The following is a 15,348-nucleotide window of genomic DNA, read 5'->3' on the forward strand; positions in this document are numbered from 1 at the left end:
TAACAGTTTTTCATTAAAAGCTTGCACTGTGTGAAAGAAAATAATGGGCCTTGTGCTGAGAAAGCAGATGAAAAGAATGAGATCGTCATTATTTTGGAATGGCATCATAATATTTCTGCAGGTCACTAATGGGCATTGTTATCAAATTTAAAAAATTGGGAGTTGAAAGGGACATTAGAGTTCATCTATTTAGCCTAATCCCCTTATTTTATAAAAGGAGAAATCTGAGGCCTAAAGGAATTCCTCAAGGACATAACATCTAGAATAGTGTGAAACCTAGGACTAGAATATAAGTCACTACATCAGGTTACTTTTCATCAAAAATTTATTCATTGCTTACAGTATCAGACTTTTATGTTAGCTGAGGAAGGTGGAAGTTTAAGACAGTCCCTGCTCTCAAGGGGTTTACAGTCTAGATGAGCAGAACATAAATAAAGAGCAGTAAAAATTATAATACGATTGACTTAGAGGTAGCATGAAATAGCAGATAGAGAATTGGTCTCAGAGTCAAGAAAACCTGTTTTATCCATGACCCATGGTGGCAGTGACTTTGGGTGAATTACTATTTCTAATGATAAGTGATCTAGAATAGACTGTCAAACCCAAATTAAATTAAATTATAGTTTCTTCTTTGTAAAATAAGGGGATTAGGTTAAATAGATGAATTCTAATATCTCTTTCGGCTCCAAATTTTTAAAATTTGATGACAATATCCATTAGTGACATGCATAAATATATAAATGTTTTACAAAATAAATAAAAATACAGTAAAACATAGATAATGTTAATTGGTGGTTGTCTAAGTTAGTATACCTCTAAAGGCCAATCTGTTTCTATTTGAGTTTGAGACCATTGTAATAGGGAAATCTTAAACTGACTTGCAGAGAGGATATTAAACTACACTGGTAGAGGAAATGCCTATACCTGGAAATTCCCTTATAGCAATGAAATCATATATCAAATACCTCTCCTTCTATGATTGAATGTAATGTCAGAAGATATTTCCTGAAAGTGCTAATTCATCTCTCAAAGAAAGCAATTTATTGTTTTCTTGCCTGATGGACAGTATCATCAAACTTATCAATTAGTAGAAAGGGATTTGACTCAGTGATATTATTTGGTACTGACATCTTCTTGCAGTATTTGGGTCACCAAGGAAGGGTTTTCTTTTTCCAGGGAAGCGAATCCACATTTCTGATTGCCATTCTTTGAATGACGACTCGCTGATCACCTTAGGTCGTCATCATCCCCAGGCTCTCACACTGCACCGCTGCCATGATGACATCGAAGCCATCACTGATCAAGGATTAAAGCAGTTTTTTCATCACTGTAGAGAATCTCTCAAGGTATGATCCTCAAGCATTGCATTCATATCAGAGTTGGGACTTTTTAGAAGGGATTCCATGTTCTTTAAAGGCTCATAGAATCTTAAATTTAGAGCTGAAAAGGATAGTAGTGGTTATCTCAACCAACCTCCTACAATTTATAGATTAAGACATGAAGGCCCAGAGAGATTGAATGACTTGTTTAGGATCTCTTGACTAGTATGAGGGTCAAAGGAGTATTTGAACTCAAGCCCAGAATTCTAGTTTCCATAACCTCCCTATTAAATAATAGTTATTCACCCTTACTAATTCCAAGATTGTAAAATCACTTTTCTATGTCTTAGTACTAACATCTGAGTGGGAAAAATGATACATTTTTATAGAAGCAGCTGAGTCATTTTACAGAATGGTCAGAATAGATGGATACCTTAAAATGGAGTTACAGCATCCTAGGATTCTCGAATCAAAATGGACCTAAAAGTACTCTAACTCTTACCTTATAGCATAGACTTGGAACAGGAAGGGACCTCAATGGCCTTCTTGATCATCCCTTTCATTTTGCAGATGAGGAAACTAAGTCCACAAAGGTAAGATCTCTAGGAAATAAATGTCAGAGCTGAGAATTGAATCTAGTGTCTCTGACTGCCAATCCAGCCTTTCCCCTCTACCTTTCATGTATTACTGTTTCGGTTTTTTTGGTTTTGATTGACTCATAGTAAGTATTTAAAAATCCTTTTTTTGGTTGACTGGATCTGTGCTTTCATTTACAAGGAAAACTTCTTTGTGAGGGAACTCCCTTTGTTTATCCTGTTGAGAACCTTATCTATAATTTGGTTTAAGAGATTTACCTAAGGATGGAGGAGGCAAGGGATGTACTCATGGTTACATGTGTCAGAGACTAGGCTTCAGCCTAGACCTTACTTTCTCTAAGGACTGACTCTGCTGTATAACTTAGTAGAATAACTTGTGACTTTGTTATCAGGAATTGGTGTTGTTCTGAACTAATTGGCATCAACCTCTGATTTCTGATATAACTATACAATGAGATAAGAGCCAAAAAGGAAAAAAAAAAAAGAAACAAGGAAAAAATAACCTTGTTCTGGGATTGGCTTGGTGTACCAGTAAATCATTATGTGAACTTCGGGAAGTTGGTCAACTTTTCTTTTTCTCTTCCTTTCTTTCTCTCTTCCTTCCTTCCTTCCTTCCTTCCTTCCTTCCTTCCTTCCTTCCTTCCTTCCTTCCTTCCTTCCTTCCTTCCTTCCTTCCTTTCTCTCTTCCTTTCTTTCTCTCTTTCTTTCTTTCTTTCTTTCTTTCTTTCTTTCTTTCTCTCTTCCTTTCTCTTTCTTTCTCTCTTCCTTTCTTTCTCTCTTTCTTTCTTTCTTTCTCTCTCTCTCTTTCTTTCTTTCTTTCTTTCTTTCTTTCTTTCTTTCTTTCTTTCTTTCTTTCTTTCTTTCTTTCTTTTTCTTTCCTTCCTTCTTTCTTTCTACCACTCATTTAGACACCATTGTCAGAATTCTAGACTAGCCAGTTTTAAGCCTGATCAATTTCTAAAGTTTTGGAGGAAATTCAATCAAATTTGCAAATAGCAAGTATCTACTTCAGGCAAGACACAGTACTAGGTGCTAGGCCTTTGACTTATTTTTTGACCTGTTTTATGAAATGAAAACACCTTTTGCTTGAAAACATTCCTCTTCAAAGATTTACATTTAATAACTGTGAGTCATGGACAAGTCACTTCCTTTTCAGAGTCCTGGAAAACTCAAGATCATGGAAATTCAGTGTTGAAATAGATCACAGAGGCCAGTTAGTTCAACCTATGCTTTCTACTGTGCTATATGACAAGTGGACATAGGTGTTTGCTTTAAGAAACCGGGAGGTAAAACCTTCTGCTTCCTCTTTTAGAAAATTGTTCCTTATACCAGGAAGAAAGCACAATATATTTGAAAGAACTTTGTGTTCTTTTGGTATCAGAGGAAATTGGTTTAAATCTAGTTTTTTAGCACCCCACTAACTGTGTGAGCTTAGGTAAGTCATCTCTTTGGGCCTCAATTTCTTGATCTAAATTAGGGCTACATGCTGCAGCTATTGAAAGGAGGGTTCCTGAGGTCAAGAAGATCAAAGATGTGAAATGTTCGATTTCGCCCTTCCCATTTTTATTCTTTGATCTGATGACAATGTCTCTCTGGTTGGGTGATTATATGGTAAATTTGAACCCATACTCTGGGGAGGAAAGACAAAACTCATGCACAAGATTTATGTGTCAAAAGCGATTTATTTATAGATATTCATTAAAGCTGTCTGTGATAAGAGTGGAATGTTGTGGGCTTCCAAAGTGGCATCCAGAATTGGTGATGATGTGACAGTTCCCTAAATGGGATCATATGGTTAGTCCAATGATGAGTTTTTAGCCTTTGCATTTTGTATAGGAAAAGCCCCATCTTTGGCATGTCAGAGAGATCCTCTCCTATTTTTCTTTTTTTCTTTTTGGTTCCAGTAATGTGATTGATGAGGAGTAAAGTGTTATCTGCTGTCTTCAGATCTATGCTTCTGGATCTTTGCTTGCAGAAATTGGTTGAGTGGGATGAGTGCATGAGACTAGAATATTCTCAGATTTTTTCAAAGTTATATAATGAAGGAGGAATTTATCAATGTATCAATATATCAATGATGACAGGTGCTATCTGGGCCCAAATGAATACTTTATCCATAAATTGGGAAAAGTAGGGAGACCTTCTTTGCTTGTTTAGGGGAGAAAGCAAAAAAGCAAGAGAGTATTAATGCTTAGAAGGTTCATGCCAGTCATGTGGCAAGTTCCAGGAGAATTGCCTTGGGTTATTCTGTCAAGTGAGAAATCACTTAGAGGGGTACTTATGGACTTTTCCCTTTGGATTCTAAACATGAATGCTGGGAAATAACTGGAGTCAAAAAGAGCCTAACTTAGAATTTATATACTTGTGAATGTTCTTTAGTATGCAATTAATTTGCATTTCTTAGAAAGAAGAGATAGAACTTTTAGTTACCAAATTGTTTAAAAGTTAAACCATTTTCTTAGTCACATAATAAAACAGTGACAACTACAGAGATTGGCATTTTGGTAAACATCATTACAATTAAAGTTTTGTTGACCCTATTATATAATCCAAGTTATTAAATTACAAATGAGTTGCAGCAACACAGAGCAATATAAAGGGAGTGTGTCCATCCAGGCCAAGATAATCTCAAAGGTCTTGAAATCATAGATCAGGTTTGGACAAGATATCACCCATAGGCTAAATTTGGTCTACCATCCATTTTTATCTGACCCACATGCTAAGAATGTAACTCTTATTCTTGTATGTGGGCCATATAAAAATACACCGTGGACTGGATTTTTGTCCTATTGACCAGGAGTCTGTCACATTCCATTAGATAATGAGACTCTCCTCAATTCCATTGTTAAATCACTTTGTCTTTTTTCCCCTTCTGCCTTTTATTGTGTATGTGTATGTTATAGATACACACACATATTATATATAGATATAGATATAGATATAGATATACTGTGTATACAAATCTATCTACATTTAGGTACATACATGTGCAAAAACTTACCATGACAAGATAACAACAATTTTACTGATTTGTTTATTCTTTTAATTAAGAGGAACTCCAAAGAACAGAAATTAACTGTAGTCACGATGAAATGAAAGACACATTGATACTGTATTTGGTGGATTGTTATGTGTTCACCAGCTACTGAATTATTTAACTTTCTGTTTATCTGACTTTTTAAAAGTCCAGATTAATTTCTTCATGTCAGACAGATATTTGATATTCCAGGAACTTGAAACAATGATTTCAGTTTTCCTGTTTTATACCCCATATAGATGTGACTTTTAATAATAGCAAATTCAGTTATTTAATGGTGAATTGGAAAAATGGTATAGACAACCTTCATCTTTGGTAGTTAAATGATCCATCATCAGGTTTAGCACTTTGCTTGGATACTTGTCTACATGCATACATACATAAAGATTACACATATGGCTCTGAAAAGCACAGTTTGAGAGGCTATTCGAGGTAGAGTTTTTGAGTAGTTGATGAGGCTTAATATTCATTGGAGTTCCTAGATTAAGATCCTAGCAGTCTAGAGAGGATGTTTACTTGTTATTGACATTTATAGATCAATTGTTGTGTAAATACTGGATTCTTTTCTTTATAATAGCAAAGACACACTCTAGCTATGTAAGCTTGATATATATTGAAGAGTCCTTTACAGTTTGTTTCACATCAAGTTGCCTTTGGAAATATCTTATAATGTACTCTAGTCTTTTAAGAAGCTTAGCGTGATAGAAATGTCTAAAGATGGAATGAGATTCAGAGATTTTTTTAGTCCTATCTTTTCTTTGAGGTGAGAAACTTGAGTCTCAAAAAGGTGAATGAAATCATTTGCCCAAGTTCACATAACTAATTAATGAGAGATCCGAGATTTGACTTGAACTTTGCAGTCTGGTAAACTTTAACTATAACTTGTGCTAGTCCAAATTAATATAATGATCATTTATTTAGCATCTTGATTTGTGTTGGGTGATACAAAGGCAAATGGAATAATCCATGATCTAAAGGAAATTGCAGGCTAGTGGGAATACACAGCAGGCAACTAGATTGGACAAGTCACTTAAATTCTTTGAGTTTTTGTTTCCCTAATTGTAAAATGGGAATAATAAAGGCACCTATCTCACATGGTTATTGGGAAGATAAAGTGAAATACTGTATGTAAAGTATCATGTGAATTTTAAAATGTTACATAAATGCCAGCAATTATTCCATACTACTTTTAAAACATCAAGGTTTGCATATAACATATTTTAATTCATTCCATCATTACAGTAACCCCATTTTATAAAGAAACTGAGGCAGACAAAGGTTAAGTGACTTGTCCAAAGTGTCACAGCTAGGAAATGTTTGAGGCAGGATTTGAACTCGTCTTTCTAACTCTAGATCCAGCATTGTGCTACCTAGTGGTTATTTCACAATATTTGAAATGGAGGGGAGAAAACTTTATCAGCTACAGGAGAAATCATTTGAGTTGAACCTTATAAAAATTTAGAATTTGAAGGAAGAAGAAAGTGCATTCCAAGCATAGGGATACCTCAGCAAAGGTATAGAGACTGGAGGTGATGGGTTAAATTTGGGGAGCACACAGGGTCTAGTTTGGTCAGAAAACTGGGGAGGGGGGAATATAAAATGAACCTTGAAAAGTGGGGGTGGAGAGAGAGATGGTCAAGGGCTTTCCTTGCCAAGTTGGATTCTGAGTTAGTATTTTATCTTAGATTAGCCTATCCTTCAGGAGAATTTTATCAGACCTCTATCATCATGCTGATAAAATGAAATGGGACTGACTGATTCAATACAGAAAGGTTTGGGGAGGGGTGAGTTAGAGAGGGGAAGCAAAGAACAGTTCCCTATCCTCTAGAATCCATCTATGCAGCAGCTAGCTGCCTTTCAGGTTAGGACTGTCTGCCACCATATAGCAACCAACCTTTCTGGAAAAGATGTGCTCCTGAAATCCCAATGACAACATAAAAAATTTGTAAATGAAAACTTATTCTAAATGCACTTGGGGAAACTTGTGATTTGAAGTCATTTGACTACAAAGTGAATATCTTTTTTCATGCAGGCATTTATTAAGCACTTAACTATTATGGACCCATGCTAAGCACTAAAGGGAAAAGGAACATGAAATAAGGAAAGGGAAGGGAAGAGAAGTGAACCTAAGGAGAGATCACATTAGATGTGGTTCCTCTTATCAATGTACCTACAGTCTAGTGAGGGAAAGTGATGCCAATCTGGCTCAGTGTAGTACATGATGAATATATTAGAGAGTTATAAAATCAATTAAGTAAGCATTTTACAAGCTCCTGATTGCTCTGTGCTAGGTTATGGAAATATAAACTCAAAAACTGCAATACTGCTCACCCTCAAAAAGTTTACATTTTATTGGGGGAGACAAAATATGTTTATACACATATACATGCATACCCACATACACACATATACACATATGTTTGTATAGCTACACACAAAAAAACCCTAAAATAATTTGGAATGGAGGAAAGCATTAGCAACTGTGAGGATCAAGAAAGCCTTCTCAAGTTGGCACTTGAAATTTGAAGGAAACAGTTTAAACAAGTGGAGATGATAAAAGAATATGTTTTAGGCATGGGAATGGGAAGTGGGTGGCATATGAGGAATTCAAAGTATGGAAATTCAAATTGATGGAAAGTGATGTATAATATGGACAAATCTTGGAAAGATGAGGGTTTAGTGAATGTCTGACAGGACCAGAGAGAGGTGAGTTATTTGATTTTTCTGTACAGTGAATTAAGTACCACCTTTTTAGTTTATAAATATGAACTAAGGTATTGGGTTTTGCTTAAAGCAGGGGATGACCCATGGGCTATATAAGGCAACTGCAAGCGGGACTCATAATTCAATAAATTTAGTTGCTTTTTAATAGTGAATTAATTAAATGGTTGATCAAATATAGCAGGCAAACAATGTTATAAGCATCCAAGTGGCTCTTGGCAGAAAAATGGTTCTCTACCCCTGGCTTAAATGAAGGTTTTACCTCTACCCCCAGCAAGGGTCAAAGTTGTAGTCTACCAGCTGCTTCTATTTTATTTCTTGTGAAGTGATTAATTTGATGTGCCATCATCTTCAATTCAACTTGCCTTTGTGCATCAGGAGTGGTAAAGGAAGTATCTTTTCCTTCATACCTGGAAGAATTTGACCCTTCTACATGCCTGGACTTTGAGGGGAAGATTTGAAATGGTAAATAAAGTGTATTATAGACTGAATTTGTACTATTGCTATCATTTAGTAAGTAGGTATTTATGTAGCAACCATCCATCTATTCACCTTGTACACATTGCTGTCTGCCCAACTGCTGCTTCCTTCTCCTTACTTAGTACTCTTGCTCAGGACTCAAGTTGACTTGATTGACTGTTCAGACAGTCCTGGATGCGTCAGCTAACCAGCACTAATTAGGCTTATTGTGTGTCAGACCTTGCATTAGAGCTGAGGACACATAGAAAGGCAAAAGACTGTCCAAGATCTCAAGAAACTCACCGTCTAAGGGAGGAAGACAACAGCTGTACAAATAGGATCTAGACAAAGAGGATCTAGAGGTTGGAGCCAAAGTCAAAGAGAAGACACTAAAATTGAGGAGAACAGGGAAAGAACTTTTTTACAGAAGGTGGGACTTCAACTGAAAATTACCCAGAAAGTTAGAAGACTCAGAAAAGCATTCATGCCCTTCAGTCATCTTGCTAAAGGTATACCCTTATCTCCCTTGTCCTCTTCCCTTCCTCCTTCTTGCTCTAGGAATAGTAATCAAATCAATACTACAGTAACTTCTAGAAAAAGTATGATAATTGATTGCCTTCTGGCTTCACTCAGCATTTCTGTGATTTCTCAGACAAAAACTCCTTTCATGGGTCTCTATTTTCCCCTTTATTTTGTTGTTTCCCTCTTTGGAATGTAAGCTCCTTGAGAATAGGAGTGGTGTATATCCTGTAACCTTTCATAGTGTCTGAAAAATCTTGGAACTAATACTTTCATTAAATTATTTGTTTACTCATTCACTATATCCCCAGTATAAGATACTTGAGTCCATAGTCATTGAGAAATGACTAAACAAATAATATTACAATATGTACAAAACTATATATGTGTGTATATACACACACACACACATACACACACACGCACATATATATAAAGAATTCAGAGAAGTATGAGAAGACTTTTATGAACTTATGGAAAGTGAAGAAAGGAAAACAATTTACACAATGACTATAACAGTATAAAATGGAAAAAACAAATCCACCTAGGCTTATAATGTTGTATAATTATAATGACTGAACTTATCTTTGAAAGAAATGAAACAAGTGACCTCTTTGTTTTCTGCAGGAAGTGTGGAATTATATATATGAAACATCACATATATCAGATGGCTCCTTTCATTGGTCTATTTATCTTTCTTCCTTTTTTATTCTTTGTATACAGGGGATGGCTCTCTGGAACATGGTTATAGATATATTTGGAAACTGAGATGTTTCATTAGAAAATGAATTCTTCAAGGCCAGAGTTTTTCCTCTTTTTTTCTTGTAGTCATAGCACCTAAAACAGCCTGGAAGTCATTTAGTCAACAAATATTTATTAAACACCTGTTATGTCAAACTTTGAACAATAGAGGATTTTAATATTTGAGATATATAAATATATTATATATATAATTTAAATATTTTTGTATATCCTTGAGTTGATACGAGTCTACTGGAGTTTGAGTGGAAGGTGAGGTGGTGGTAATATGGACATACCTTTGATTGTGATACAATTTGACAGTTGAGAGGAGGATGAATTTAGTAGGGAGATACTTAAAGCAAGAAAATCAACCAGAAGATTTATTTTGGCATGAGTTGATTAGGGCCTGCACCAAGATGTTGATAGTATCAGAGGAGAAAAAAGGAGGCATATCCCAGAGAGATTACAAAAGTGAAATGGAAAAGACTTGACAATTGATTATATTTGGGGGAGGGATATTTTGGTTGTTGATACTAACTTGTGAACTGAAGTGACTGCTTTGGGGAAAGATGAGTTCAGATTTGGTGACCATGAATTTAAAATTTCTATGGGACATCCAGTTCAAGATGTCCAATAGGCAGGAGAGTGGTTAGTTCTGGGTAAGCAGATCTGAGAATCATTGATATAAAAATGATAATTGAATCCATGGGAGCTATGGAGTTCATTTAGCACAAAGGTTTCAAGTTTCTTAATAAATACCTTAGTTTTATAACTTTGTGTCACTCAAAATTCAATGTATAGTTCAAGGGGTCCAGAATCTCATCAAAACAAGTATCCTCTTCAAGAGGACTGATCACAAGCCCATGTGGGCTTGCTGATTGTTGGAGGGAAGGAGAAGGAAATTACTGAATACTCCTTCAAGTGTCACAAACTACAATTAACAAGGGTTCAAAAGAAAGATATCCAATCTGAAGAAATTGTAGGTAAAGAACTGGAAGGATCCTTGGAGATCATTGAGCTCATCTTCTTTATTACAAAGATGAGGAAACAAGTTCTGAAGTGTGATTTGACCAGTGTCACAGAGACATTAAGGATGATGCCAAGATTTAAACTTGGTCCTCAGATTCCAAATCAATCTCTCTTAAATTTGCTTCATTCTCATGGATGGCTTCATGAAAGAGGGTGGGTTTGACCTTGAAGCATTAAATTAATCAATCGGGGGGGGGAATTCAGGAACAAAATGAGAGAATGCCTTCTTGCATGCACACATTTCACTCTTACAATTTGGGATTTACTTTTCCAATTGATTTTTATTAAATTTCAGTTCAGGTTTTTATGCCTTACTTCAGTGAAAAAGCTTTCATGTGTACTAAATTGTGTTAGCATTTTCAGAAGTGACAAATGCTAAGATTCTAGGGAAATAAATGATCTTACTTGATTAAAAAAAGAGAGGTTATTTTTCTTCAGTATCCTTGGAGCCTACTTTTCTCTAGAAAACATTATTTATATAGTTTCCAGAGTATATTTACATATTATAACATATTTAATTGCTTTACTTTTGCTCTCCTTTTTGAAAAAAAAGATGATTTTTTAAATAGTTGAAATAAATAGTTTTTATTAGCAACCTTTCTCCTCTCCTCCCTTATGGGTATACATGTAGGTATTCTATTTTTATTTGCTGTTCCTTTATTTCTCTCTTTTTTTGTACTTTTAGTCAGGCTTAAAGCAAATGTTTATAAAATTAACCTCTGTCAATAATGATAGCATAGTGGTGGCAAAAAATTAGAAATTGAGAGGATGCCCATCAACTGTGATTTATGATTGTGATGAATACTATTATACTCTAAGAAAATGAAGAGCCGGCTGTTTTTAGAAAAACCTGGGAAGACCTATTTGAACTGTTACAGAATAAAATGAACAGAACCAAGAGATCATTGTACAAGTTAACAGTAGTATTGTAAAGATAATCATCTGTGAATGACTTAGCAACTCTGATCAATATAGTGCTCCAAGACAATTACAAAGGACTTATGATGAAAATTGCCATCTTCCTCCAGAAAGAGAACCAGTGAACTTGAATGCACATTGAAGTTTAGTTTTCTCACAATCTTTATTGTTCTTGCTTTTTTTTTGATACATGGCTAAAATGGAAATGTTTTACATGATTTCACATGCTAATTGATATGTTGCTTGTAATTCTTAATGGGTGAAGAAGGAGGTATAAGAAGGGAGAGAATTTGGAATTCCATTTTTTTGAAAAAAGAATGTTAAAAATTAAAAAAAATGATAGTATAGATAAGTTAACAAATTTTGGGTCTCAGCACGCCTTTGCAGTCTTAAAAATAATTAGGACCTACCCAATAATTTTTATTTAAATGGATTATATTTATTTATATTTGCTGTATTAAAATTAATCCTAATTATATCTTGTGAATGTCAAAATTTATTTATTTGATCATAATCTTTTATAATATTTCTTTCTTTAACCTTTAAAACCCTTAATGCTCTCCAGTATCATTGCTAAGAAAACTCAAAAGGGGCCTTGAAGAGTCAGACATAACTAAAAATGACTGAACAACAACAAATTTCCCTTTGGGTATGTGAAAAAAAACAGTAAGAAGGGTTAACTCTGGTTTTGGCAACAGTGAAGATGAGTTCAAATCACAACTTTGTCACTTCTATGACTTCTGTCACTCCAAGCAAGTAACCTGACCTTTCTGGCTTCATTTTTCTCTTTGCCAAAAAAAACCCAAACAAATTTCAAAAGGGGTTACAAAGAATCAAATATGACTGAAAATGACAAAACAGCAATAACACATTTCAGCAAAAGACTAGAAAGTAGGATAGGAACTGGTGTGTGTGTGTGTGTGTGTGTGTGTGTGTGTGTGTGTGTGTGTGTGTGTGTATGTGTGTGTGTGTATGTGTATGTGTGTGTGTGTGTTTATACATGCTTGCTTATTTTCCATCATTTTGGCAGAGCTGCTAGAAGCTATTAGCTTTTAATAACTTTTGTTACTACAACAGAAAAAAAAGAACAGAATAGAACAGAACAGAACAGAACAGAATAGAATAGAATAGAATAGAATAGAATAGAATAGAATAGAATAGAATAGAATAGAATAGAATATGAAGTAGGACAAAATAAAAGCAGTGGTACTTCCAAATTGGCAAGCCCTGGTAAGAGTGATGAGATTAATTTAAATACTGTGAATGCAGTGACACTATTTATAAAATAGGCCAGAGGTGGTAAGGGAAGCCCCAACCCCAGCTTGTAGCCCTTGGCAGTTCTCCCCACCCACTTGGTAGCTGGCAATTTGTCTCTCCTACTCAGTAAAATGCCTAAGAACCAAAATAGTCTATAGTGAATATAGTTAAAGCAATTGTCAGAGAGAATATTGAGCTTCCCATTGGCACTATGTCTCAAGGCAAAAATCCTCTGTGTGCATATATACATATATATATATATATATATATGTCTATATGTATAAACATAGAATATATATAAATGCACATATATATGTTTATATTATACACATACATATATGTGTATCTCTATCTCTATCTCTATCTCTATCTCTATCTCTATCTCCATCTCTATCTCTATCTCTATCATCTCTATCTCTATCTCTATCTATCTCTATCTCTATCTAACTTTGTTTACTTATAAGCTAGGGAAAATGTATCTCTTTTCCAAATATCCATTATTGTAAATATTGCAGCTGGGGCACCTATTGATCATGTGATAAAAATGCTGAAATATTGTGTAAATGACTTGTTGAATGTATTATATTTTGATTCCTATTCAGGAGAATTCAGTGTGGAAGATTACTCAGCATTTTTCCTTCCAGAGGCAGAATCTGTACCCTTTGGAGTATGAAAGGGAGACCAGAGCTGAGGAAATAGTATAGGAATGAATGCATTTTGCCATTTACATTCCAAATGTCAGTGTCTTCTTATCTGGGAGGAGACTGTTAGAGCAAGGGAGGTGACAAGTACAGATAAGTCTTATCATTAAATTATGACATTAGTGGGAAAGCTTCTTGGTGTTATTAACATGAAAGCCATCAGGAGTCTATAAGTGGGATTTGCTTCAGTGGGTAGTGGCTAAAAAATTCACTGGAACTTATCAGGACCACGACTAGCAGCTTAGCAGTTATATAACTCCATACATTTAGTGGGTTTTTTTTTTTTCAAAAAAGAGAATATTTTTTCCTCCTCTAAATCTTTGGAACTAAAAATGTGAATTCAGAAATACTGGACTTTAATTATTTTTTTCCTTTGTTCACATCAGTGGCTTGTTTTGGGACCACCTAAATTTCAGCACAAGGAAGGAAAAATCCTTTCTAAGAATATATTGCAAATGACATCTCTGATAATGTAACATAGTTTCCCCACTAATGTCATAATTTAATGATAAGACTTATCTTTCCTTGTCACCTCCCTGCTCTAACAGCCTCCTCCCAGATAAGAAGACTTCTTAGTTTTAGTGTTGGGAATGATTGGTATTTTGTGAATATCTGACTTCTACTGTATTTATTATTCTAGAAGAGACTGTCTCTTTGGACAGTTAGTCTGACAATGACTTGTCTGGACTCCCCTGGATCACTTTTCTCATTTTAGACTCCCAATGAAAGGATTGCCTTTACTTTGGACAAAGTTTCATCTTTGCATGCTGTATCATTGCTAAGCTTTGGAAAGTATTCAGCTGGAAATGCATTAAAACAAAGATGATGACAGAGAATAAGTGAAATACAGGACAGGGTATTTTCAGTTTTGGCATCATTATTTATACCCAGAATTATTCAGCACCTCTCTAGAGGTACAAAGGCAATAAATTGGGACACACAAAATGTGTCAATTGTTTTGGAAAGACACATTAATAAGTCAGACATCAATACTTTTGCCTATGGCTAATTATTGTCATTCCCACTTAATTTCTATAAACTATATCTGTAAGGTAGATAAAAACTAAATAGCATTTGATTTTTTTCAAATAAACCATCTGCTTCTGAAGGTTCTTTGCACTCTGGTTTGTCAGCAGGCCTTCCAAAAATCCTTCAGCTTTCTTTGTTCTCCTATCTAGAGACAACTGTCAACTTGGCTTTTCTCTTTGGTGCTTTGCTCCCTTTCCATTTCATTCTCTCTCCTTTTTGTATCATAAAGCAGACACACAGAATCTGAGAATTGAGATTCTTACTAGAATAAGTCTTACTAGAATGTCTTTTCCAAAACAAATCCAACAATCTAGTTTCTGTATAAAGAATTGTCATAAAGAACCCACCGCTTCCAGAGGTAGCCCACTTCCGAAATTGGCTAACTCTATGTTTATACTGCCATCAAGCCTAAATTTGCTTCTCTGCAACCTTTATCCATTGCTCCTACTTATGACATGGTGGACCAAGCTGAAATATCTTATCTCTTGTCTTCTTGAGGACCATCCAAATACTTGAAGATATTGAGTATTTCTTCATTTCCTTCAAGAGATCCATTTATGGCATGCTCCTGAGACCATTATCATTGAGCTTGCTTTCCTTTGGACATTCCCCAGTTTATCAGTGTCTTTTCTAAAATTTATCATACACTCCTGAAATTTTATTGTTATTTACATACTTCAGTCATGTCTAACTCTTTTTTTTGTCTAAATTTAGGGGTTTCTTTCTAATGATATTTGAGTGGTTAGTCATTCTTTCTCCAGTTCATTTTACTGATGAGGAAACTGAAGTAAATAGGATTAAGTGACTTGCCCAGAATCACACAGCTAGGAAATGTCTGAAGCTGAATTTGAATACTTGAAGATGTATATTTCTAATTCCAAACACAGTTTTTTATTCACTGCACCACCTAACTACCCATTGTTTTACATATGGTTTCACCAGGACAGAGTAAATTTAATTATTCCCTCCCTTGCCTGGACACTCTGTCTTTATGAACCTTCAGATCCAAATTAACTTTTTGG

At 35.0% G+C, this 15,348-nt stretch overlaps 1 protein-coding gene across 1 annotated transcript in view; it reads left to right on the forward strand.

Moving 5' to 3' along the window:
• The window catches only part of LOC141495400 (F-box and leucine-rich repeat protein 13-like), a 149,749-nt gene that overhangs the window by 49,795 nt on the left and 84,606 nt on the right, over positions 1–15,348 (forward strand). The window contains exon 3 of the mRNA XM_074196673.1: positions 1,177–1,346. Within this exon, the coding sequence (XP_074052774.1) occupies positions 1,177–1,346 (170 nt within the window). The remainder of the gene's footprint in view (positions 1–1,176; positions 1,347–15,348) is intronic.

This window comes from Macrotis lagotis, chromosome 8 (assembly GCF_037893015.1).
Source record: "Macrotis lagotis isolate mMagLag1 chromosome 8, bilby.v1.9.chrom.fasta, whole genome shotgun sequence".
NCBI classification, from domain to species: Eukaryota; Metazoa; Chordata; class Mammalia; order Peramelemorphia; family Peramelidae; genus Macrotis; species Macrotis lagotis.